Genomic DNA, 27,467 nt, shown 5'->3' on the forward strand with positions numbered 1-27,467 from the left:
TTTTTATCTAATGGCCATAAATTGACCTGCAGTAACTGAGTAATTTCAGAGTTGAATATTAGTTTCAGGGAAAAGGAAATTCTGGCAGTTTAAAATCTTCCTCTTTCAGCCATGGTTTATTTGCCATATCCAAACATACATATTTCAGTGCACGGTTCACAGAATTCCACTAGTAAGCTCCCTCTTAACTACATCATGCATAGACACCTGTGCTATTTGAGACCTGGATGTTTCGCCCTTTTGCTCTCAGTAACAGAACCTAGAAATCTTGTTCTCACAGATCAGAAACACATCCTGTTATATAAATTGAATCCTCTGTCTCACTGTCCCAATCTCAAGACAATGTATTTAACTGTGTAGTTTAGTTTGCAATTTGGGTCAATCCCTAGATTATTGTGGAATGATAATTAGAATAGTTATCATGCTCTTTGAGAAGAAAGTTTGATAAAATGGCCTACTGAGGTCTCTTCCAACCTGAATTACCATCTGAATCTGATTCCCTTAATGATATATGACTCAAGACAATTATCAAGTAAATTCTTGCACCTCAACCTTTCATATGCCAACATTATTGCATTTGGTGTGATACATAGCTCCAAATGCGTTAACTCACTTTACTAGAAGGATCAAACATTTTTCAACTTATCTGAGTACCAGTATGTATGATTAAGGGTAAGCAAGCATCTTTTGAACTGTATTGTAACTATGTCCCAATTCAGTATTTAAAATTAAGCTTGTTCGGACTAACCTTTGATTGTACAGTAAGGCTCAGATTAAATATAAAACATGGCTATAGTAACTTCATTTACTATGAATTTGCAAATCCTTTATTTATAGTGAAATTTCACTTGAAAATATTCCCTAACTGATACACTCTCAAGGGGGAATTTATTAAAGCACTCAATAATATCCTTTTTCAAGTGGAAAAATATTAGGAAATTAGGGTAACAATTTTAACAAGGTGAACACAATTATCAATCTGATGTTGCCCTGCTAACAAAATATAGCAGAATAAGTCTCATAATTTTTCAATATAGTATTTCAGTTCGGTGACAAACAGTACTTATTTGGAATTTCAAAAATATAATCTCTCCAGGTTTTTTTGATTAATGCTTTATTTGCAGTCTTCAAGTCCATCTTCTAAACACTAAATTTCTGCTTTGACATTAGTAAAATTAAGAGTTAAGCTCTTTACATGCAACCATACAGACACTATTTTTTTTCATGTTATGTTGCAGAAGCTAAAAAGCATTCTGTTGCAAAAGCTAAGGGGCAAGACACTACACATCTTACAGTTGAGGACTTAATTCAACAAAATTCAGTCTGGCATGTGGAGATCATCCTGTTCCATCTGATGGCACTGTAATGAAGCTGAAGAATGCCTACGCTTGCTTTGCATTTGCTACCCTTCACCTGGCATCCAAGGACGAGGTCCTTCAGAAGGTCATCTCTTCACAAAAATGCTCGCGAAAATTATATCAACAGATCTCTCTGAGGAATAACTGCTTTTAAAAAAAACTCACCGAACAAAAAAAATAAATTCATTGTTTTGGCAGAAGATGTCACAAGCCTTTAAGAAACTGGTTTGTAGAGAGAGTATCAAAGACTCCATCCTTTACATCTGATTGAGGCAACATACCTGTGACTCTCAGTCCATAGGCAGAACTATCACGGCATACTATGAAATCAGAAGTTACAAGTCTTGCTAGCTTTTTTTGTCCAGTTAAGTCCTTCAGGTGTTTTTCATTAGGGTGAAGGTTATGTGATGTGTGTGGGTAAAGTAAAATGAAAGCTGCTGTTACTGTATGAAGTGAAAGAAATAATTTAAAAACTAAATAGTTGGCAAAGCTGATACTTTCAACAGCACTTCACCCATGACTGAACCACCTTTTAACTTTGACTTTACATTAAAATGGCTGCACGCAGAGAATTAAACACAGTTTTTTATATACACAGCTAACTATGACCTTTCCCTTTAATACAGCACAGAAGTCAGTCATTGTCTTGTTAAATGCTGCTGCAATTTATCAGCAGGGGAGATGTAATGGTGCTTAATTTCCATGATATTTAAAAATTTTACTTTTATTTTTAAAACCTAGAAATAGAGCACCTAAGAAGAATTCATTTTCTTTAGGGGAGAGAGGAAACTAGCTCTATGGTATTTTTTCTGTCACAGTCACAATGACGTAACATCCCTCAGACACACATATGTGCATATTCCTTTTACTGAAATACCATGAATAAGAAAGTGAAATTAAATGAAATTGGAATGTAATGAGTTTCCTGTTAGCAGAACAAAAGCTTTCTTTTTTCCAAGAAACAAGAAGTTATTTGAAAAAAATGGTGGGGGTGATATGAGGGAGAGATTGTTCACTCTTTAAAGCTTGTGACAAACACATTTAGACAACAATATATTTGAATATTTAGACAAAGATAGGTAGACATTAGCTGCTCCCCTGGAAGGAGGAAGCAGATAGCTCCTTGTGCAGCATTTCATGGCTATGGAGACTGGGTAGAAAGAAAAACTTCAGGCTATATAGGCAGCATAGATATTGACATGGTTAGATTAATGGCCTGAACTGTCCTCCTTGACTGTCATCAACCCAGTACTCAGTCCAGAAGCCTATGAAGTTGACAGGCTTAGAAGTGGCACATTATTTGTGGTAAGTAGACTCAAGCTCTGCAAACCGAAAAATCCTGAGGAGTTACTCCGATTTGACACCAGAATATACGAAATGTAACTCAGGCCTATTGCCTGTAAAATTTCAGTTCAAAAATAAACCAAATTTAAGTAGTTTTCATAAAGCACAGGACTTACTTAATGAATATCTTTTTGGGAATGTCTATTATTACCAAGATGGAGGTAATTCAGGTTTTTATTTCACTGAAAATGCAAATAAATCAGACAACCCAGCCCTAGCCAGCCTAATTTTGATGTAGTTAAATATGACTAAAAGTAGCAGCATATGACAATATCCTATAAACTTAGTAAAGATTCAAATTGCATCCATAGTGTAAATAACTCAGTCAATTGTACCTGCAGCAGAAAGGAAACATCACTTGCAAAATAAAACATTATATGGAGACTCACTTACATAACATAACATTTTCAATGATAACTAAGCTACTATATAAAATGCGAGTTTCATTTCTATTGACCAAAATTTCCTTGACTCCTTGAAGAAAAATTATCTCAGTTCTCTGCTTAGGTACAACACCATCATCACGGTGTTGTTGAGGCAGAAGCATATAAAATGCAGGTTTTGAGTTCATGCTTCAATAGTCTGGGGCAATCATTTTCATGCCAGGTTTTTCTTTCTTCAACAGTGTGAAATAACTCCTGCTGGTATGCATCAGCTGGGAATGGCTTGATGCAACATGGTGGAGATGGCAGCAGGGAGTATTACAGCACTCTGGTTCTCAAACCTTAATTTGAGGCATGGTCATATTACCCCAAAATCCTAAACCAACAATTTGCTTAAATGTGAGTATCCGGTATACTCTTGTCCCTTCTCTCTGTAATTCATGGACATAACAGCTAAGGAGACACCTGGCACCTGTCTTTCCTCCTATCAGCTGAAATTTCTTCCATGCCAAAAGCTAGACACTTCATGAGGGGGCTCGTGCAGCAACACGAGCGCCACTGTATCTCCTGTGCATCGCTAGGCATTGATAGCTGCCTTCAATGTCAAAGCATAAACCAGGATGCTAATTTTTCATTGGCCATATTATTGCCCTTTTGCATCACTGCAAACACAGTGAGAGAGAGAATTCATCTACTGCTGTATGCAACTTACTGCACACAGGGGCTGGTACGTGGAAAGTGTTATGCTAATGCTATATGTAGAACTGTCACCCAGACGTCCCAGACTCTCATTTATTCACAGAGAACAGTCACATAATAACAAAAAATGTACTCACAGGAGTACAGCGTTGGCCACCAGACTCACAGAAGAGTTTTCACATGGTGGTAACTATACCAACCAACAAATTAGTGGAATCAAATCAGATACAGATAAGCATGGACAACAGCTCACAGCTGAGTGTAATGTGTAACAGATGTAGAGACATAAAAAAGGTTAAATAACATTACATCTTTAATTACTGAAGATTACTGAAGAGTTACTGCTGTATACAGCTGCAAGTATTTGCTGATTATTGCTAGTATATTCGACTGATCAATCAAGGATAATATTTCCTTGGTTTGTGTCTATTTGTGTTTTATTTTTACTAGCCACACAGCAATCAAAAGAACCTGCTTTAGATCATGACATGCTGAGATCTAGAGCTGAAGTCACTCTCCTCTTTTTGAACTCATATTCTGTTTATCTATGTGAGGGAGTTAAATTTTTATCCATAACTTCTTTTTTTTAACTAAGTCTTCCCTGTGCTGTGAAAAGGAACACTGTCAAAACCAATTCATTTCCCTTTTGCTGAAAGGCTATGGATGACAGTTCACTGCCGTTTTCTATTTGGTGCATCGTTATTCAAATGTCTTTTCTACATTTTTTTCCATATACACTGTAGACAACAGTTCTTAGGTGTATAAACTTATCTGTGCCAACATATTTTATATGACATTAATTGACAGATATTGCCATGAGATTAGCATGGATGAGATGTATCCTTGAGCTTTTAGAACCATTATGTACATACACTGCACATAATACTGTGGGAAAGAAATTGAAAAAATTAACATTCTCTTAGTAACCTGCAAGACTTCCATGTAGGTGGATGTATGTAAGGACATGTCAAAGCTTATGCTTTGGTGTCCTTTAGCAAGGCAATAAATTCAACTTACAAAGATTTATTAAAGTGTGTTTGAAAGGTCTTCTTTGTTCTCATGGCTTCCCAAAGAAATACTAATGCCTTGAGCAGAAAATGCCATCAGCAGAAACCACCCCGTAATGATAAGAGCTATCTTTAGGAATAGATTACCATGCATCATTAAAAGCCATGCCTCTTGATAAATGTTATGAAGTTTTATAATTTATTATTTTCTCTGTTCATGGTAAAACAGTTTTATGCATGCTGAATTACTGGCAGATTTATTTTAACTTTCAACATACTTTTACAGGTACTTTCAGGGTGGATAAGTATCTCTCAAGCCCCTTTTTAAGGTTTAACTTTGTTAACTTTCTAATAACCGTAACTTTGTAATTTCTAACAACATTATAATTTCAGCTCACTGTCTCTTGCACCAGCAGTCATGATATGTTCTGGTCTTTTATCTGGGAATATTTGGAGAAGGCCTCTCCTCAGCTCCAATTTCTGTGCCTCATATTTCATGACTTAGGATAATGTAGGTCCAGTTTATGCCTGTTGCACACACAGTGTGTAACCAAAGCTACATGTGAAAGCATGTTCTTGAAGCAGTCCACCACCCTTCCTTCATAGAGCTAGAACTGCTGGGCAGCTCCTCAGTGGCAATTTCTGTGCACTCCATTATGTGAAGTTGTCCCAAAGATGCACTGCCTAATCCTTGCATCATAACCAGAGGAATTTTTACAAAGGAAAAAAAACGTGCTCTGGTAACTCTTACAGACTGAATCCACTACCTGATGCTGGCTCAAAAGACACAGCAATCAAAATTGTGTGTGACCATGTCACAATCGACCTGTGATTTCTAGGAGCTAAAAACAATTATTTGGAACTACATACAGCTTTAAATTTGTAATGTGGATGAGCAAAATGCGGACCAACCCAAGACTGTGACAATGCAAAGATATCTGAATACATCTATGCAGCTTCCCAGAGCTGCAAGCATTTTTCTCTGTCTTTACAAATATTGAAAGAATTCAAAAATGCAGTCTTATTGTGAAAGATTCCAGGTGTCCAGCTAGATTCCTAAGAAATGCACTGTCCTGAGAAATGTTATCAACATGCACATGTTTTGAACCACACATCCAAACACACTTGCAGATACATTTCCAGAGCTGGATCTAGAGCCATTTTTTTCTAGTATGTTTAGAGAGGAGCTATTTGTCCAGTCTGTTCTCAGGTCAGAGCTACAGTCTTCTTCAGAGCCCTCTACTGAAGTTGGACCAAGAGCCATCACTAGAGCCTATTCCTACAGCTGCATCTATAGTTGGCTCTAGAGCCATTTCTAGTGCATTTTCCAGAAATAGATCTTAGGCCATCTTTAGAGCCCCTTCCCAGAGTGAGACTAAGGTGATTTCTTGAGGTCTTTTCCAGAGCTGGATCTAGGTTCAATTACCCAGTCATTCACTGGGGATGGATTTAGAGCATGTTCTGGATCCCTTTCCCACAGCCCTTTCTGGACGATTTTGTAGAGGCCTTCACTAGAGCTGCTCGAGAGGTGTTCGTCTTGCAACCCATTTCTGGAGAGCTGTCTAGAGCTGAGTCTAGGACAATTCGTACAGGTCATTGCTGGAGCTGGAACCATTTCTGCTGTCTTTTTAAAGCTGGTTCCATAATTTCTGAGATGGAACTCGAGCCTGAGTTTGATCTGGAACAATTTCTAAAACCTGTCCTGAGTCTTTTTCTAGAATGCCTTTTCCTGTAGAGTCCTGCAAACTGAAAGAGCTTCTCATTTGAGAATTCACTTTGAGAATATTGTGAGTAATATTAGTGTCTAATGTAAAAACCAGTGTATTCTGGAAAAGCTGAATTACCTCAAGCCTATGAATTCTCTCCATCCTTGTTATTCAAGGGAATATTTAGAAAAAAATGTCCAGTCAGCTCCCATGCAGAAATGAAAATATTTACCACATGCAGATTCCACACACACATTATTTCTACTAATTTACACATTTGCTATTAAAAATCTGAACTCTTTTCCAGAATGTCCTTCAAGAGGCAAAACTGACATGGATCACCAGGAATACTCACCTTCAGAAATGGCTAGATGTAAAACAAAAGATCTCCCAAATCATCATTCTTATGCATTTGTACAGTATCTAGATACATCAAACATGCAGTGCACAAGAGGCATTACAGAAATACAAAGGGGCCAATGGTCACAGAGTGATAAAGGAGTGCAAAGAGAATGAATGAATATTTTAAAACCACAAACAGATCAAAACAATAGATTAAATATATACAGCATAACTCGATATTACAGGAAGTAACACTTTCATACAGAAAAGGTGTATTAGGCATTCAGATTCCACTTTCAAAATCTGTATGCAAAGCCATGCTTTTCAAGTAAGTTGGCATAATTTTTGCATTCTCAAAGTTTCATTGGTTTAGTTAAATTTCTCTGTAGATTTATCATAAACTAAGTTTCATGCTATGGTTTGAAGAGCACAAAACATAAAAGCTACTAACTCTTGAATAAAAAACAAAGAATGTGTATGTTACATATTCAATGCCTGGCTCAGAATGAAAAATATCAGTTTTCTACTAAGGAATAAAAACACATCCATAGGATTTTACTGGCACATCATTTTTACCCATAGAATTTTGACAGGTAGGTCTAAATACAAAAATATGTGGGAAATATTTATTATTTATATACAAATAGCATTTATTGATCAAAATAAATCAGTGTAACAGTATTCCACACTGACCCTTGTCAGAGTTTCAAGCAAGTATGCCAGGAAATCTTCTTCACTTATATATCAAACATTAGTTTGGTACGATAGATATCTTTTAGAAATACTCTCTTTTCCTTTCTCCTTCCATTCTCAACATCAATTATTGGTGATATTCATATACCACATGTCTCAGTTCACTAGTATCATTTTCTTCAACAGAGAAAACAAAAAAATGGAGCGTTAGGAAGGCTTTTTCAACTACTAAGGGCAAACATGGATCCAAACAATTCATCAAGCACCCTGAGCACTCAAGTGATACTGCAGTTAGGTGACACTATGGCAGAAAATAAATTTAGGAATTAATGACTTTATAAATTTAAGGAGAGTTCACATCACACTTGACACTGCCATTTCTGTTTGCTGGAAACTTGAAGGCAAGCCAGCAAGGGTTCTGAAAGATTTAGAGCTCTATGGATCAAGCAATACTAAAAATCAGTGGCAATTTCTTGACTGTGAGATGGAACCAAAGGACAAGGGGTCATTTCTTGCCTGTATTGTAACAGCAGCTGAAGAGCATACTCCATACTCCAACAAATATAGGTATCAATGTTGCAAACCTTATAAGGTATTTTAAATGTATCATATCAAATGTAAAGGTTAGCTGTGGGCTAACCTAAAGCTGAGCTGAGGGTCTCTCAATTTCCAAGGCTTCAGCCAAAGAAACAAACATGTGCCACAAAATTATCAAATCTGGCATTACTTTCCCCATAACTTACTTTTAAAAACATAAAAATCTGAAACCAGTAACAATTAGAGTCATGAAAGGGAAAAGGGGAATGTGTAGTTAACTGTAATAACACACCTTTGCTGAAGACATGGACAGCTGGATTGAGGCACCCTCAGCAAGTTCACTGACAACACCAAGCTGTGTGGCATGGGTGACATGCTGGAGGGATGTGCCATCCAGAGGGACCTGGACAGGCTGGGGAGGGGGGCCTGTGCAAACCTCATGGAGTTCAACAAGGCCAAGTGCAAGGTCCTGCCTGTGTGTCAGGGCAATCTCATGTACAAATACAGGCTGGGCAATGAGTGGATTGAGAGCCACTCTGCGGAGAAGGACTTGGGGGTATGAGCGGATGGAAAACTGACCATGAGCCAGCAACGTGCACTCACAGCCCAGAAAGCCAACTGTGTCCTGGGCTGCATCAAGAGAAGCGTGGCCAGCAGGGCGAGGGAGGGGATCCTCCCCCTCTACTCTGCTCTCGTGAGACCCCCCCTGCAGTGCTGTGTCCAGCTCTGGGGCACACAATATAAGAAGGACACGGATCTGCTCAAGCAGGTCCAGAGGAGGCCACGAAGATGATCACGGGGCTGGAGCACCTCCCTGTGAGGACAGGCTGAGGGAGTTGGAGGTGTTCAGCCTGGAGAAGAGAAGGCTCTGGGGAGACCTTATAGTGACCTTCCAGAACTTAAAGGGGCTACAGGAAAGGGGGGAGGGACTCTTTATCAGGGGTGTAGGGATAGGATGAGGGGTAATGGTTTTAAACTGAAAGAGGGTAGATTTAGATTAGATCTAAGGAAGAAATTCTTTACTGTGAGGGGGGTGAGGCCCTGGCACAGGTTGCCCAGAGCAGCTGTGGCTGCCCCCTCCCTGGAAGGGTTCAAGACCAGGCTGGATGGGGCTTTGGGCAACCTGGGCTGGTGGAAGGTGTCCCTGCCCAGGGCAGGGGGGTGGGACTAGATGATGTTGAAGGTCCCTTCCAACCCAAACCATTCTATGATTCAATGACACCTTCATACAACAGGAAGAAAACTAATTGCTGCTTATGACCTTCTTAAGGGCTAGGGAAAGGAACTGTAAAAATCTAACCCACTAATGACTTCAGTGGGAAGTCTACTCACACAGCAACATTAGGTAACATTATCAAAAGGATAAATAAATTACACCACAACTACCTGTATCTATTTGTCCTTCTCCTTATTTTTTTTGTCCACTGTGGCTGTGAAATGAAAGCTAGGTCTTGCAACAAGTTACACATTTGTCCCTGAATAAAACAAAGCCAGTACTACTGTATAAATCAGACATTACAGGGTAGGTCTTGGATGCTTTTAAACACCTGCTTTGTAAAGTGATTCTGACAGTAAGGTCAAAATCTATGCTTTCCCTATTACTTCTGTGCAACAGTGATCTATACAGATAAATGACTTATGATTTTAAAAAACACATTATAAAATCACTCATCGGGTAAAAACACTCTTGTAACATACTTATATCAGCAACTGGAAATTTTGTTTGATTGCCCGATTTCCAGGAATATAATAATGCATTATAATGCCTTTCAAATCTAATGTATAAGAGGGCAAAGCCATGAATAAGGCTGCGCACACAATCTGCAGTCTGATGACACCATCAGCTACAATGTCAGGCTGCTTTTATACAAGAGAAATTTTTCTGTTGGCTTACAAATATGGCACAGCTTGCCTAAGACTGCCAGAACAATATGTTTGTTGTACAACTACAAGCTAATACATATAGTTATAATAATTTCTTTTAGTATTCAAATGCTATCAGAATCTTTTATTTATTTATCAGAAAATATCTTTACCATAAACTGGAGTTTCCCAAGCTCAAGTGCATTGGAAACCAGGCAACAGCAAAGGAAGTGGCTTTGCAACCTCAGTAAGGGGGCTTTGCACAAAGAAGTCCTTGCAAACTGTTTCTATAAACTACGATTTTAAACCACATTATACAACTACAACTGACACTACTTTAGTTTTTGGCTGGAGTCTGGAGCACACAAACCAACAAAAAGCTGTGACAACCTCCCACTGACAAGCATATTAAACTGATACTCGATTATTGATAAATGTATCAGCTTGAGGTGCAGGGTGTCACAGCAGTACACAGCTCTACAATACAGAAAGCACTAAACACTTTGTGTCAAGGTAACCTAGTCATACTCCTTCTGCAAGACAGATCTTGAAGCACCCATTAAAAATATATTGCAACGTGACCAGTAAACACAAATTACAATTCAATTAATTACTTTATGGACATTTGAACAAAAGCAAAAGTTGGGCTTTCAGAAAAGGACACTTCTCTATAACTATAGGGGAGAATATTTGTACAGGTGCACTATCCATCTCTGTGTGCAAAATGATGTTTCTCCCTGCTGGAATGTCATAGAATAAGGAGATTAGTGCCTCATTTAATGAGTATTTTTGGCAAGCATGGTGAACGTGATGTCAGACAGATACAGGCACCAGAATCACACAGTTCAGTCAAAAGAGCAAACACTGGTAGGATGACATAAGAATCTCAAGTGCATGCAAAAAGCCATCGCTGAGAAGCTTGAGTAAATGCAGAGGCCATCTGACAAGTAGCAGTAGCATACACAATGTTAACTCAACTGCTTACCCACTAAGTACACCAAGAACCAGGTTAAGTACGAAAAATGAGCCAAGGATGATAAGACTAACAAAATAGATCCATGGCCATTCACATCCTATTGCATCATTTACCTGTAAAATGTAAGGAAATAAGTTATGATCCAGCCATTCATTAAACAGCAGAGTCCTTTTTGCAGCTGCCAGATCACGTAGGTTTCAACACTGAAAGTTTATAGCTTACCCAGTTCTTTGAAAAAAAATCAATGGACATTTGTTTAATTTCTTTACTTACCCAAATTACGTTGTAGATGTGATGCCTTAGAATATTGATTAAAAATAACATTTAAGTGAGTGCAGAAGCATTATTAGTCCTTTTTATAATTTTGCCACAAGTATGGACATGAACAATATATTCCGGTACATCTAAGGTCTGGTTTTGGTATTTGTATGTTATTTATATGATAGCTACAGAAAACTGTTTCTGTTCTAATTAGAAGAGAAAGAAATAGAGGTTTATTAAAAGATGTCATCTCAACTGAAGTCTCACCTGTATAAGATAACCTGTGTGTTCATGGCAGCTGAATTCAGGACTCTGCCTTCATGATGAAAAAGGTGTATGCTTACCCGCTCAATACACCAAGAACAAGATTTAGTACGAAAAATGACCCAAAGATGACGAGACTGACAAAATACACCCATGGCAATTCAAATCCCATAGCATCATTCATCTGCAAGAAATAAGATGATCTTATAGAGTAGATCACTATAGTAATAGCAATGAAGAGTCAGAGAAAAAAAAGAATTTAATCATTTAGATGAGATAGCATTCTATGCATTCCTTCAGTATTCAAGAACAATAATACAGGAAAGAAGGCACTGGCCACATTCACTCTGCATTTCTAATACAAACTCTAAAACAAAATACTGAGTGAACCTAGCATTCAGACCAAAAATAATACCAAACGTAAATGGAGCACTGCAACAGTTCTGTACTTTAACACCTAGGACATGAACTAAATTTCAGATTTCACCAATTAAAAATGATGCTTGCAAAGTATATTGAAATATTACAATTTTTCGTTCATATATAACCTAATCTAGCTATGTGAATGATCCTTTGAGAAAATAAACAATAATATGCATCTCAACAATACAAGCAGTATTATTTGTTCTGTAATATGGAATTGCAATTTTTTTTTCCCTGAAATAATAGTTTGACATGCAGTCAGACATTTTCAATTAATTCAAAAAGAAACAAGTGCAAATGATTTTGTGTAAAAACATGAACATAATTTTAGGAAAATGAAAAACTGAAATAAAATTTTGGAAACATAGAAATATTCCAGAAACACTTCTGAACAAAAATTATATCAAGATCAAGGTTCAATGAAGTTTAAAAAGTTTTTACTGATTTTTTTTTTTATAAAGTTTGAAGTAACAGAGCTTTAAATACACTCTTTAAAGACTCACACAAGCTTTTCTATAAAGACTTTTTCCACTGTCTGTACTTAGCAAGCTCATTAAACCTATCAGAAGATGGACTTAAACATACCCATGGAAATCTAAAAATGCCTATTCAGAAAAACAGATATTTTTAGAACACAGGGAAACTAGTTTTGTGTGTAGCATTCAGGTGCAAAAAGACATTTTGATAAGTTACAAAAATAATTCTGACTTGGAACTTCTTGGAAAGGTCTCTTGGGAGAGAGGAATTATTCTGGCACTTTTGTTTATACTGATAAGTTTGCACGAGATTCTTCGCAAGATGCTTTTTAGCCATGAAAATTCAGCAGACAAAAATTGCATGAGCATTCCAGACTGGATATGGTATTGTAGAACAATCTTTGGGCAAACCTTTTTCCTCTTCTGTGAATGCTGTTGTACTCGTATCTGAAATTTGTGATTAGGCTTTGAGCTCTATTGATAGTCAAGTCTAACTCCTGTCCTTAAGATTTCTGTTGAAACAGATGTATTAAACATGGGAACAAACATTTTTCCAACTGTACCTCTTATTTTCTTATTTTTTCCTCTACATTTAAAAAATATATCATAATCTCAGTTTCTGCAAGGTGGCCCTAAGAAAGGTTAGATATAAGCACACGCATTAAGTCTTTGCAGGTTAAGACCCATAGGCACTTTTCTTCAATGATGATCTGTAATAATGCCACTATATACTAACTAAAGTATACAAACTTCCTAAGTAACGAAAGATTATTTTACACAACTTCTTCATGCATCCTTTAAAATAATCTCTCTATGTAACAACTTTTAAAATGTTTTAATAATGGAACTGAGGTACTGAAAAGTAACTTAAAATTACTCAGACTTGCTAGGAAAAAACCCCGAAACTGCAAAATATAGATTTTATTTTGATTTTCTCCTTTTAATTGCAATAAAACAATATTTTGGAGAAATTAAAATGGAGAAGGGTTATAGCCATTCAGAAAGGCTGAGATCATTACTCTCAATGTTAAAAGATCCCAAATTTCCACAGTCCAATTCTGCAAGAGCATATTCATATGGAAAATAAAGTCTTTCATAATGCTGCCATTGTACTGACCTACTTATACTTAGTCTCCCGTGCAATACTTTTAGCAATACTTAGCATGTCAGATGCCTATGCTGAGATCAATTGTCATGTTTTGTTTTTTATCATCTAAGCCCATTCCCTTAGAGCAAACCCCCTACATTTAAGAAGTCTTAACAATGAAAAAGCTAAACCCTAAAGGTTAGAAACAAAATTTACTCATATTTTATTACTTTAGAATTGAGTTTATTTCATAGAAATTATTCCTTTGATACAGGCAAAGTACTTTTCTAACAACAGCTGATAAAAGCAAATGTTTTGATTAAATTCCAAATACATATGAATGCATTTTGCATCTGACTGAACTATATGATTAGCAAACAATTGTTTGCAAGTCACCAGAGTTCAGAATGGAGGCATAAATTGATCTGGTGTTGGTGCCATCATTTTCCTGCTAGAAATACTTTTGAAAAACCTGAAAAATTAGTATTTGCAATTTTACCTTGAGAAAGAAGAGCTCTGAGAATCACTGCAATTCAATTTGATATACTCTTTCTGCTCACAAAGAGAACACGTTAAACAAGCCAGGCATTGTGCTAGATTAGTAACCCAGGAGCAAAGCTGAAATTTCCATGCTCTGTCATATTAGCATAGGCAACTGTGACTGCATTTCTTTCATTCACTCTATAGCACATAATATATGAAAAAAATTCCTTCTCATTTATGCAGTTTGATTTTAAGCCCAACATTTTAGGCTAATCTATCTAGGACTAATGGCCTGTGATACAAAAATTGGACACTGCAGCTAACAAGTGCTAGAAGAAATGCTTTGGTTTGGGCAGATGCTGAACTAATTCAAATGCATTCCTGACTCAGGAATCCTTAATCTAGTAGAACACCTTGGCACCAATCTAAGATGAATTCCTAAAAGCAACAGCCTGATACCATACCTGCTCAAGAACTTCACCATTTAATTCTAGAGACAATTAAACTCTATTCAAGTAATGCATTGTAATTTCTATTCATGAAGTAATATTTCTGATTGCATTAATACCAGAGATGAAAGTATAAAAAGAGGTCCTTTCCTTTTGGAAAACTTTGCTGCTCATTTCATGCATGTCAAGTGGCATTTTCCGTAACTTCCAATTAAAGAAAGATTAAAGGAGTCAGTTTGCCTTCTGATTAAAAATTGAGACAAGATTTGGTTAATATATGAGCACAGAAAAATCTCTATCCTCAGAAACAAGTTATTTTCAGTTGAAAGGATTAATGCTGACTTCTCACCCGTAGTGCAGAATAAGAAGTTACAAAGACACAAATTCCAGATGCATTGGAAGGTGCAACTGAGAAACATAAACAGTAAAAGCCCCTGAATTATGCTAAAGTAACACCAGGAAGTCTAGGAGATAGCACATCTCAAATCCTCAGCAAAAAGTCTTGCACGATCCCCACCCTCTGTGGTTCAAGGATATACTATATCAAGGGAGTGTCATATTTAATGGTTCTCATTGGAGTTGTACCATCTCTTTTTGAGTCCATTAAGCTTTTAGTATCCATAACACCTATTGCAAAGGCACCCCCAAGTACCATCCTTCTTGCCTTTCTTTGTGCCTTTTTTCAGATCTAGTCTTACTGTTTGGATTTCAGTTCTAATTAGTTTGTCCATCGCATCAACCAGAGGACAGATGAGATGAGGCATGACATGAAGGACAAAGCATTTTTCATGTCACTTAATTGTTTCAGTCTAACAGTAGATGTGTACTACTTAGGTAAGTGTTTAAAAATGCTTATTTCTCCAGAGATGCCACTTTTGGCTACACTCTGGCATTTCCACCCCTTTCATACAGATGTTAGATTTGTATGTTTAAACAGCTTTGAAAAAAAATTTGAACTGTATTCTGAAGCTCTTCATATCCCTTTCACAAGTGATGCAGTAACTAACAGTTCAGAAGTCCTTGTAAAAGGGTCCCTTTGTTGACGCTACCAGATCTGGAGACAAGTTACTCTTCGCAAGTTAAATTGGTGGACAATAATTAATTTTCAGTGTGTATTTGTTTTTTTATTTCTACACGTATATGTTTGTGAGTATATGTCTGCAAAGTCTCGAAGAATTATCTTGAGCTGATAGGACAAACTTGGTACAGTCTGAAACTGCCTCATCTGGCATTTGGAGTGAATTACCTTGTTAGATGTCAACTATTATTACAATGCAGAGACCAAGACTCTGAAGTGAAACAGGGACAAAGCCAAATTTACAGCAGATATAACCATTAGTATTACACAGCAACAGATGGCACACTCCAATCTAAAACATCAATTAGAAATCATTTAAATGTCTCATTTATCCCTATCCGTGATAATTGTGAGTAAAATCCCCATATATAATGGCATGCAGATAAAGGTCTTACTCTTCTGTACACCTGGTACTGTTTTACTGAAAATTGTTGCAAGCTCTTTGTAACAATTAATTTAAGCCCTAACTGGGGATAATGATAAAGCAATGCAGTAACACCTCTAATTCTGCATTTGTACTATTACATATATAATGCACTGATGCATTGACTTATTTTGAATTATTTTCCACAAAATTTCAAATTCGTTTAATTTCTTGTTTCTCGGTTTCCTTAGGTTTCAATTTTACTTTACTCCTTTGATAACATTTTCTTAGACACATAACTGGTGGGTTTATTTACTGTTACCTAATCATCTTAAACATTAAGACTGACAAACTCAGTCTCTTCGCAGGCATAAAAATACTTCAGAAATAAGTATTTTGTGAAATGGGACTAATCTTGCATTCTTTGAAGCATAAGATGTAGGTTCACAAAACCTCAGATCACAGGCTATTTATTCTCCTCATTTTATAGCATACCAGACAGTTTCTCAAAGCCTCCCAGCTTCAAAGTTCCTGGGATATTCTTGGCTGAAGTGGAGTTAACTTAATGCTGACTTAAAACATGCTATGCTTGAAGCATAGCAGCCTCCAGGTTGGTTTGGAAAAGCAAGTAATTTTATATTCAATCTTATTGGGGTTTTGGAGTTAAAGCACAGATTTCCCTGACACTTTCCTGGTTGGCCAGACTCAACTTTGTTGTACTGCCAACACAGAAACAAGCAGAGAGATACACTGGTGGGATGTGAACTCAAGACCACTGCTCTGTTAAGCTCAGCAACAACTGGAAAATCAGAATGCCATGGCTCAGGCATTAAGGTAGACCTAAAGAGAAATACATCCCTTGGAAAAGTGAAAGATGGTTACAGTATCTGGAGAGCCTTATAATTACTTAATCACCTCTAAATTTGGCCACCTCTTCTGTAAACTGTGCTATAAAGTTGCATATAGAACACATATAAGTGACCCTCTCAAGTTAAACCTCAACTTGTAAGACACTGCCTCAGTTCCATTAAATTGCTTTCATCTATCTGAACACACTTCAATTTCTACCTTCAGTTATTTTTACCCATTATTAGCTAATGAAGTATATATTTTAGGTACTCACATAAAGCATTTATTCCACAAAAGATGCTTAATTTTTTTTTTCCAATACTGACTATAATTAATTTTAGATGCCAGTCTTAAATTTTTTTTTCATTCAGATACTTTATTTTGTCTCTAGTGCTATTTTAGCCAGTTACTGTTAGTGCCATGTCATTAATCAGCTTGCTGTCTTTAATGGGGGGCAGGGGAGTGCAGGGATCAAATAATTGTTCCAAGAAAAGACTAGATGTCAAATGGGACTGCTAAAAAATTATTTTCTCTTTTTCAGGTAGCCATCCCAGGTTGAATCTGCACAGCACATGGACACTACCACAACAAAACTGTAGAGTACTAGAGTACTGCCTCTACAAAACAGTAACCCAGAGAAGGCTTTCTATTGGATTGTGGGAGGGTTCTACCAGGTTAAACAAAACCTATATTCCAGTTATAACAAAAATCAAAGTGTTTGATTCCTTCATTGGTTGCAGTATTGTAAGTTAGGATTAACCATTTGTTAGTGCTTCTACCTATTTATCTATAATGCCCAAACTAATTGCACATAAGAGATTTATAAAACCTATGTACTGATTTGGTTGAAAAAGCTATTGAAATAACTAATGTGATGAACAGCATGTTTATTTTTAGAGAATTAGCTGCAATATATTAAAATGAAGAGAGTAATAGTATCCACTTTGGTGATATGTACTAAAAAACTTTTTCCTTTTAATATCTGCTACACCACCTGTGTATGTACCATACAACATTATATAATAACTGAATGTATTTAGTATTTCCCATATGCTGGGTATAAAAAAATGCAAGCATAATATGTTTGCTTCTTGTGGCAAACTTTTTGAAAGAAACTCTAATTACTCAACTAGTGGAGTTCTTAGTACTACTTAAAGTGTAGCCTACTTCTAATCCAGTTTCTATACATTTTCTTTAAATATTCTGGGAAGAAATAGTATGTTCTTTTGAGTATTTGCAATGATCTATGACAAGGAATTAATTCTATGCCTTGACTGCAGTACAGGTCAGCAGTCAGCTAAGCCTGAGATACTAGATATCTTGTCAAAATAAATGAAGTTCATTTCATGGGAAAGGTATTTCCCTGTGAGATAGTTTAAAATCTTCCTCAGGTGGGGTCTTTGTGTCAGGATGTTCATCTGAAAAAAGTTACATTATATGATCATCCCTTTGATGCTAATTTAGATTTTTAATATGTATATATCTTGGCTTGGTAGGTCTGTTGGCATGTCTGTGTTCATTCCCTTTTTTCTCTTCCTGAGGTTTCTAATTTACTGGTCATTTCATTCTTGTCTCTTTGCAATCTAAAATTGGTTGATTTGGAGCTTTTTATATCTAGAGATCATAAAAAAGTAATTAGTCCAAATCATTACCTGATAGTCAGGAGGGTTAAGCTTGATTTTAACATGAAGTTGGATTCAAGTAATTAACACAGCAATTGAAAGAAATCCTGCCTGCAATCCCTGGCTCTTAAGCGTGATTTATGCACTATATTAATGCTGTCATCCAAAATTTCTATCATTCTTTCCCCAGCTAGATATCATGTGTTAAATTTCTGGCTATGTAGTGATCAAAGGCTGGGAGCACTGTGCATCCAGCACATCGGTGCCTTTGGGGATGCAATGACTTGTTTCACTGAAGTCTCCCTTAGATGACCTGCGAGTGGGGTTGAGAGAATAGCATTAAGCTATTTCTCATACATAATAAAGGCAGAGATAAATATTTTCTATGATTTTTCTAGCAATTTCTTCACAATTTTTAACACTGCTGAATATTTGCAACTGATTTACAAAGGGGAAAAGGTGTCAAGCATTCTTTGACTTCTTTCAGACTGTAAGCTGAAATTCATTGCTGACAAGTATTGTTTAGATGCAATAACATGCTTTCCATTTCTGCAGTTGTAATGGGACTAATATGACTTAAATCACTCAGAATAGTTGTTTCCCATTGGTTTATTAAATCATTCCATTCAAAGTTCTAGAGTAGTATTGCTTATCTGACTGTCAGTCACATTTTTTGGAATATTTTTTAGAGATTCCTGCTCAGCACTCTGATGACAGTTTTGATAATACTTCAACCATACTTTGCAACTTTCTCTTTATGGACTAATACATTTTGTGACTGAGCCAAGGGGTTTTCTTGTGATATGTATTTGCAAAATATTTGCTTGTGTTTAGGGAAAATCTTTGGCTGCACATCAGCTGATTTCAAGTACCCTTTATAGTACTTCTGAGTAGGCTGTCCTTTAAGATTCTTGAACTAGGAGCATTCTAAAAAGTGACATGATTAGAAGATTGTCTGAATCCCTTATCATCACACTGACAATCTGAAAACTCAGACTGTTTTGTTATTTTAATTATTTTCTTTTCTATGCACAGGTTTATGTGGGAGCTATAATAATTTTTTCAAATTCTCCTCCAGTTAGGAAATGAATATATAATGATTTTCTACCTTTTAGTTTATCCACAATAAAGTCAGTCATCTTGTACTATTGGAAAGCTACTAAGGAAGCCTCTTGTACTTGGTTATGGAAATACATTTAAAGAAATACTGATACCGTTTTTTCTATCTTGTATGTTACTGAAAGTAACATTAGTGCAATGGCTGCACAAGACACTTGCATACTAGACATATGCAGAAGTGCAGTGCAGTCGAAACAGAATGTGTTACAGACATGACTGATTTTCTTCCAGTGTTCTAAGATGCTTCAAAGAGTATATTGGGGCAAATAAAGCTTTATTTCTAAAGCAAGGAACAGGTTTCTAAGTGCAAACTTCTTTTTGTTATAAAAGCAGAGGAATTATGAATGAAGTATTTCTCTGATGATAACATAAGTTACTATCAAACAGTAGTAAAGGACACAGTTTTAAGAAGTCGACATATTAGTAAAGGGTATATTAAAAAAATCCCTGACACCTTTTTCCTTAAACCTTATGCAAGTTTTAGATATATTTTAGATTGCTTATACATTTCAAATAATGAATTGTGTATTTTAATCATGAATCCTTGAGAGAATATCTTGTTAACATAACAGCAGGTGTATTAACGGGCAAAACCATATAAGATATCAATGCACCATTATTCAGCAATTTCAGGTTGAGTACTTCAACCTCAAACATCTCCAGATCAATCTGAATAGCGCTAGCTAGGTGTCAGAGAACTGGGGAGCTGTTAATATTTGAGCTAGTAATGCCATGTATGTCCATAAAATTGACTTAGTAAAATTCAGTAGTCACCAATACAGTTGCTCCATCACTGAATCAACTGTGCTGGCAGCCCATTGCATAAAGTAGTTTGTTTCACAGAGGCCCTGCCCACCTCCCATTCAAGTTACGATAGTGTCACTGTAGATAATTCAAGTGTAGTAACTCAAGATAACTTCACTATGGTGAAAAAAAGAAGAATTAAATGTGATAATTTTGGTACTCATGGGAAAATTGGGGGTTTTACTGGCAAGTACTGCTGCTCATTATGTGTGTTCCTACATATCAAGTGAAATAGCTAAAAATAAAAAGCAATTTACAAAATACGTGTTTGCCATTAATAGACTACAAATCTAGATGTTTGAAAGACATGGAAAAAAATCTAGAGCCAGATATGCAAATGCATGCTCTGATTTTGTAATTCTTGAGTGCTTGCTAGCATAAATTGAAATGAGGCAAAGAATACTATGCTCTCAGCTCTAGACTGTGAGCCAGAGCATTAAGAACTTGGGCACACAGAAGCTGCCACTTTGCCAATAACAAGGACTGCTCTGGGATCGAAAACTAATAGCATAAGCCTCTGGTTATGGCTAGAGAGCAAACAGAAAGGACTGTGACTGGGAATAAACACAGTCCTGATATAAATGGAGAAGATGTATAGATGTGCAGCCACAAACATATTATACAATTTAGGAACACATATGCTGCACTGGCTGGTGAAAACAAGGACACTACCCCTTAACCTCTATTGTTAAGTCTAGCATTTGGCACTAAGGAGTCACATTTTTTTGTGGATGAAACACATAATACATCCTATACAGTGAGATACACATAAATTAGACAGAGAAGTCAGATGAAGACACTCTAAAAAAACAATAGGACATATGGGATTCAGATGCAAACTGGTGAGCAGCAGGATGTCCATGTGAGTCACCAGGAACTGCAGGGTGCCTAGCAGTAGCAGGATCAAGCCCTCAATCTATAATAGATATGCGTAAGAGAAAAATCACCATTGACAGCTGGAGAATTTTTAAGCCCAGTTTACTGTTGGTAACCAGGTGATAACGAGCTGTGCTGGTGAATGTTATTGGAAGCTGTCGTTTTCAGCTGTCATTCTTGCTAACAGAACGCCACATAACATGATTTAAAATATTGCACATATTTCACCCACTCAGATTACACCTGCTAGCAAGATACGCCTACACAGTTAATTTACTGCTCACACAGTGACCAAATGGAAATCAGAATTTTGTGCAGTTTCTAATATTTGTGAGTTTGATTTTATTTGTTTGTTTTGTATAAAACTCATTCAGTCTGTGTATCATCAACAGATTTCTAAGTAAAAACCTCTAGGTAAAATGGTTTCCTTCGATTCTTTGGACGTTTTTATTACGATCTGGTATATCCTGAATGTTTTCACTATTTGCAGTTAAAATATTTTAAAAATTTTAGCTAGCAATAGCTAAATCTACATCAGCTTAATCCAGGGGTAAAATTGAAATGTATAGTCATTCCTCTTGTCCCTAGCAAGTAATTCCAGCTTAACAATGGGAAATTTGTCGATCTACACATCAAAGAATCCAGATATATAATTTAATTACAGAAATGTCAGTTAAGACTGATTCCAGAGTCACTTGAATATCAGACTTTGATTATATTTCACTAGGTCAATAAATATTTGCTTCTCTGTCTAATAATCCCAGTACCATTTATAAAAAAACAAAACCTAAAATCTGTTATCTGTAAATATCTTCTACATCAGGAATTCATTATAGAGAAATAAATAACTTGTGTGCAGTTTTGAATTTTTTTAATTTTCTTGTGCCTTATGTTTTGTCTGATCATGACAATATTCAGCATCCTATTTTAATAGTTTTTTGTGCTGTAAATGAAGACTACAAAGTTTCTTAAATTGCATCAGCTCAATTAGCTCATTAATTCATAGAGGAAAAAATGTTTAGTACTGAGGCACTCAAATTGTTTCTATATCTTTTGTAAAAATCACATTCTAAATACAGTATCTCCCCAAAGTTTTTACACTTTTTTTTTTGTACTGAAATGCGGGCATACTTTTGCCTTGAAAGATGTTAAATGTGGGGTTTTTTTCCTAACGAATCATGGCAAACCTTCCCTTTTCTTTCAGGAGGGATAAAAATAACTGTCGTCATCACGAACACAAATCATATAAAGCACATACTAATTCTATATTCACACAGTCTCTGAGAAAATTAGGAACAGTTGGAGGGCAAAACCCAAATTGTTGATAAACCTACACTATATGAAACAATATATAAGCCTATATGTAGCAATGCATTATTGTTAGACTCTTTAGTATTGAAGGTTTGCGTATTTATAGCCTAAATATTTTGTATCGCTGATAAGACAGTAGAAGCAGAGATTCATATTTTGCCAAATTTTTTTTGTCTCTCAATCCTAAAAGAATTCCACTCTATCATCTTGATTATATTAAACAGTGACATTGTTTAAAAAACATCTCCATATTTTTATATTCTAGTATCACAGATTTTATCTGAGACTACACTCTGGTGTTACATTTTTGAGCAATAGTATAATTCACCTTGATTTGCAACAAATGACCACATAAAATTAAGTGTTTATTCAGTGGGTAATACTACATCCTTAATTGCATCCAACACTCCACTACAGATGTGCCAGCAGTAAATAGTCCCACTTGGCCAGATAAACTTAAAGAAATCCAAGATGTGAGCTGCTGTGAGCAACATAACATATAGTTCCAGTAAGATATATCTTGAGATAGCTCAACCATTTTTAACAGCTTGCTAATTAATAGTGATCCTTACTAGTAATCAGTTTTCTTCTTTCGTAAGTATTTTCCAACTTTTAAACTGTTAGAATTATATTTGTTGCAAGGTCCTAATTGCTGCAAAGACTTACTGCTGAGTACCAAGTAGTATGGAACATTCTCACTGATTTTCATCACCTATGGTAGGTAGGTTCTGTCACAGACTTGTTGAATGACCTTGGACAAATCACTCACATCAGATATTTAGGTCCTTAAAGACTCACAGAAGAACGTAATATCCTTGGACTGGAACGGGGTTAGGCAGGGAAAAGTCTACCTGTATATGTACATGACCCCCTTAAAATCTCTGTGTTTCTTCCCCTTCTCATTTGTAAAATGATGACTCGGTATACTTTCAGTTTACCAGTCTGTGTCCAGCTGTCTGTTTACATTGCAAGACTGTGGAGATTCCATACCTGCTGCTAGAGCAGAATTTAAAGGTGGGGACTTAGACGGTTAGGTTTTTTTAATGCCTTTTGCTGCTTCTACAGAGACAATGTCAGGCTCATAGCTCTTGAGATTTGTTGTTTCTGAATGGTTAACAAATGGTTTGCAGTCCCCACAGCAAGCGATGACAGTTGAGACCTTGCTTTGTTCTAATTTATGTTAATATTATAACATATTTTGTAGAAATACTACAAAAAAGAGCTCTTAAGCTTAACCAGAAAAGCCATATTTTAAAACTTGCATGAAAAAATGCTAGTCCAAAGGACATAAATGTAATATTACATTTATCCAAATGGAATAGGAAAAAAAAAAAAAACAAAAAAAAAAAACACAAAAAAAAAAAAAAAGCCATGAATAAATTTATTTCTAAAATGTCTTTTTAGCCTGAGGAGTCCAGTAAGATACTGTGACTGGAAAAAGTAGGCAGCCGAGTCCATCTCCTGAAAAACACACTAAGATTTCCTGCTGATGATATTGTAAACCAGCTTATTTCTCACTTGAACACTGAAGCTTGTTTAAAAGTAAAGAAAGTTCAGCGATTTATGAACTTACCCAGTATAACACATCAGTCCATCCTTCCATGGTTATACACTGGAACACAGTCAACATTGCAAATGCAAAATTATCAAAGTTGGTTATGCCTCCGTTTGGTCCAACCCATCCACCCTTACATTCAGTGCCATTCATGACACACTGACGTCCGTTCCCTGAGAATGCACAAGGTGCTGGATCTTCTTCAACTAGTATATCTGAAAATTGACCAAAAAAATCAGAACTTTCAGTTCTCAACTTTTTCTGAGTTAACTCTTCACATGAAGAAATACCAACCCTGTTGGAAGGGAAATCCAGATATCAACCTGAGAAATGCTGAAAGGCAATGGGAGCTTCAGAGCTTTGAGTTTCTCTCACATAACCAAAACTGAATGTAATTAATCAGTGGAGAGAAGCATGTAATAATACGACATACCTTTTTAGAATCTCCTCCTGCTAATTTGTTTTTCTCTTCATTATTGTTTCTTCACTTCATGCCATTTCATACTAACATATGGATCACCAAGGAAAACAGGTCTGGACTAATTCTTACATATAGTCTACTTCATTACTTAGCAGATAGAAATGTAGCCTTAGCCATCAGATGAGATCTCTCCCTCTCTCCCTCATGATGTTTCACTCATTCAAAATTTTCCCACAACAAGCACTTTTATCATTACACCTGGATGGAAGACTAATTTCTTTACTCATTTCAGAACTGCACTTCTTACCACACTGCAACAATCCTGAAGGAGAGACACTGCCAGATTTTGAACTCAGGAAAGTGCATCTTCCCTGGAATAGGACTAGCTAGCTTTTCACTAATCAGAGATTAGAAAAATACTATTGAGTGACTATTCCCTTGTGAATAGTCACCCTTACTGTTTTCACTGACATTTCAGTTATATATATCAGAAATTAAAACCTATTCAGAGCATGTTCTAGTCTCTAACGGGTTTGCACTTTTTTGTTTTTTAAATCTAATGCACTCTTCCTAAAATTATGAACCACAGTGAAAACTGGAGTTACAACAGTTTTAGTGCTTTGTTTCCTGTTCTACTTCAAACTGAAATCCCATAGACTTAAAAGAAAACAGAATTAATCCCTTATTTTAGTCAAGGGTTCAGGCTTACCTGAATCAATAAGAAAACAAGATTTGTGCATTTTTCCAATAAAAAGTTCCAATCCTATAATAGCATAGATTATGATTACAAACAATACCAAAAGGGCAATATGGAGGAGGGGGACCATGGCTTTTATAATGGAGTTCAGGACAACTTGTAAACCTAAAAGAAAAATAAGAAGATACAAGATATGAACCAGACTTCTACGCTTTGCCTTACCAAATTTTCTGTAATTACACATTATTAGAAATTAATGATACAGTCATGCAGAGTGAATCAGTTTTTAAAAAAAATTTCTACTGCCCAGCAATACAAAATGTTCCTGTAACAAAATGCTTCATAGGAATCTAAAACTTTTTTGTCAAAGTCTAATTATTTCCTCTGTTAATAAAGGTTGTCATTGGAGTCAATGCTTGAAACGTGTCACAAGAATTTACGTTTTTTTAGAATGAAAGGGCATGTAGTCAGTGTGTGGCTGTAGGTCATTTTATATGACCTTTAAAAAGTTATGTGCTACAACCCCAACTTTGTGGCAAGTCCTGAGAAAATGTACAGTTGCAGAACTATATTTTTGGTGCAGAGAGATAAACGGAGTAGTTACCTGAGAAAACACATTTTTACTCTGAACAAACTATTTCATCATGTATCCCTCACATCACTTTCACAACTACTCCATTTATCTTTTCTTTTCTCCTTAAATACTTAGCCAAATTTTGGTTTTACCAAAAGAGGTAAATCCTGACTAATGAAGCTTCCATAGCACCAATGAAAATATGCCTCTCTTATTTTAATAGACTTCCTTTCTGACATTTCATAAGACTGCTTCTTTCTTCACCAAAGTTCTTCTGCTAAATATATACGATCATGATCATCTCCATGTAACAGACTATGATATAATATATAAACATAGCATTAGGATTCTTCTTTTGAATGTCTTGGAAAGAGCTGAATTGTAAGCCATGAACATCTTATTCAGCCCAAATAGCTTCAGTAATTAATAACATATTAAAACATGAAGATTATCAGAAAATTCAATTGCTTTCTTTAAATAATACTGTTCTACTTTTTAAGTTTCTTAATTTATCTGTTAGCTCTACTGAGATAAACAGAAGGCATTCATGTGCATTGGAGGGGGCAGGAAATACGAAATGTGTAATGTGCTTTGGCATACACTTACCAACATATAAACTATTTTAGGACCACCTACACTTTCAGATCTGCAGGGTTTTGGAATAAAAAAATCTGAATTTTCTCATGTATTTGCATTTTAATATGTAATTTACTTTTACATAAAGCTTCTAAAAAGGAAGTGTATTCCCCTGTCTGCTTACTGAACTGTGTAAGAAGATCATACACTGAATGAATTCACAATCCTTTGTTCAGCCTCAAGTAGGGTATCATTCATCTTGAAACTCACTTTCTATACATGACCAGATAACAAAAAATCAACTTTATATTATCTCATTTCTGTCAGTGTCTAGAACAAGAAAGTTAAAAAATCAGATCAGTTACAGTATTCATTCCAATGTAATCAAATAGAAAAGAGCTTACTGGGCACTCCTGATACAAGCCGGAGAGGTCGCAATACACGAAAGGCTCTTAGGGCTTTGACATCAAAGCCACCAGGTTTGCCACCTGAGTGGCTGCCACCTTCTGTTTCTTTGGTTAATTGTTCCAATATTACACTAAATAATCTAGAAAATGAGATGAAGGGTAAGGTCATCAACATCCGTTTACCACGCAATCAAAGGTATTAGGAAATTACTTGAACTGCAGATAATTCTGAAAAGCTGCTCAGCTGTCAAAATGAGAGGTATATTTACATGTTAAATCATGACAGGAAGAGTTATGAAGTGTAAGAGTTTCTAATCCCTTCAGAGAGCGATGATCACCCAGTATCCAATAAATTAGCATTCTGCTTGGATACACAATCTGCTCTTTTTAAATAAATGAAGCTACTTTGCCACTTCTTTGTTCAAACATTTTAATCGTAAGGTTTGGAGAATTAGTCTTCTCTTTAGAACATGAAATAGATAATCACTAGAAACCATCTGGTTTAATTTTGGTGGAATATATGAACTTCCAAGTGACACCGTAGTTCAGTTCTTAACACAGTCAGCAAAACCTGAATATATTAAGAATAATTAGAGTCCAACATTTAATAACACCAAAAAGATTTGTTTCTTACGCATAATATCTTTGAGGATAAAAATATTCCCAGATGACTCATTTATTATATTGTATTTCTTCACTGCAGAAATGAGCTAGTCATTCATTAGAACAGTTTGGAAGACAAGTTTTATTTTTCCTTCCCACTTCTAGCAGCAATTCACAGTGATGCAAGTGGTTGAAGTGCAAAGTATTCTTAGGTTTATTTTAGTTTGGACCTGCATTTCAGATGCGTGGTTTTCTAGACT

General features: G+C 36.0%; 1 protein-coding gene across 7 annotated transcripts in view; it reads right to left on the bottom strand.

Annotated features, from left to right (window-relative positions):
* CACNA1D (calcium voltage-gated channel subunit alpha1 D) overlaps positions 1-27,467 on the bottom strand; it is a 197,048-nt gene that overhangs the window by 96,185 nt on the left and 73,396 nt on the right. For 5 of the 7 annotated variants that reach the window (XM_074914643.1, XM_074914638.1, XM_074914642.1 and 2 more), the window contains exons 5-8: positions 26,602-26,744; positions 25,060-25,212; positions 23,948-24,144; positions 11,514-11,617 (exon numbers count right to left, since the gene is read on the bottom strand). In XM_074914643.1, the coding sequence (XP_074770744.1) occupies positions 11,514-11,617; positions 23,948-24,144; positions 25,060-25,212; positions 26,602-26,744 (597 nt within the window). Of the gene's footprint in view, positions 1-10,917; positions 11,022-11,513; positions 11,618-23,947; positions 24,145-25,059; positions 25,213-26,601; positions 26,745-27,467 lie in introns of all 7 variants that reach the window. The other 2 variants (XM_074914639.1, XM_074914641.1) reach the window with 1 other exon arrangement.

This window comes from Athene noctua, chromosome 10 (genome assembly GCF_965140245.1).
Source record: "Athene noctua chromosome 10, bAthNoc1.hap1.1, whole genome shotgun sequence".
In the NCBI taxonomy this organism is placed as follows: Eukaryota; Metazoa; Chordata; class Aves; order Strigiformes; family Strigidae; genus Athene; species Athene noctua.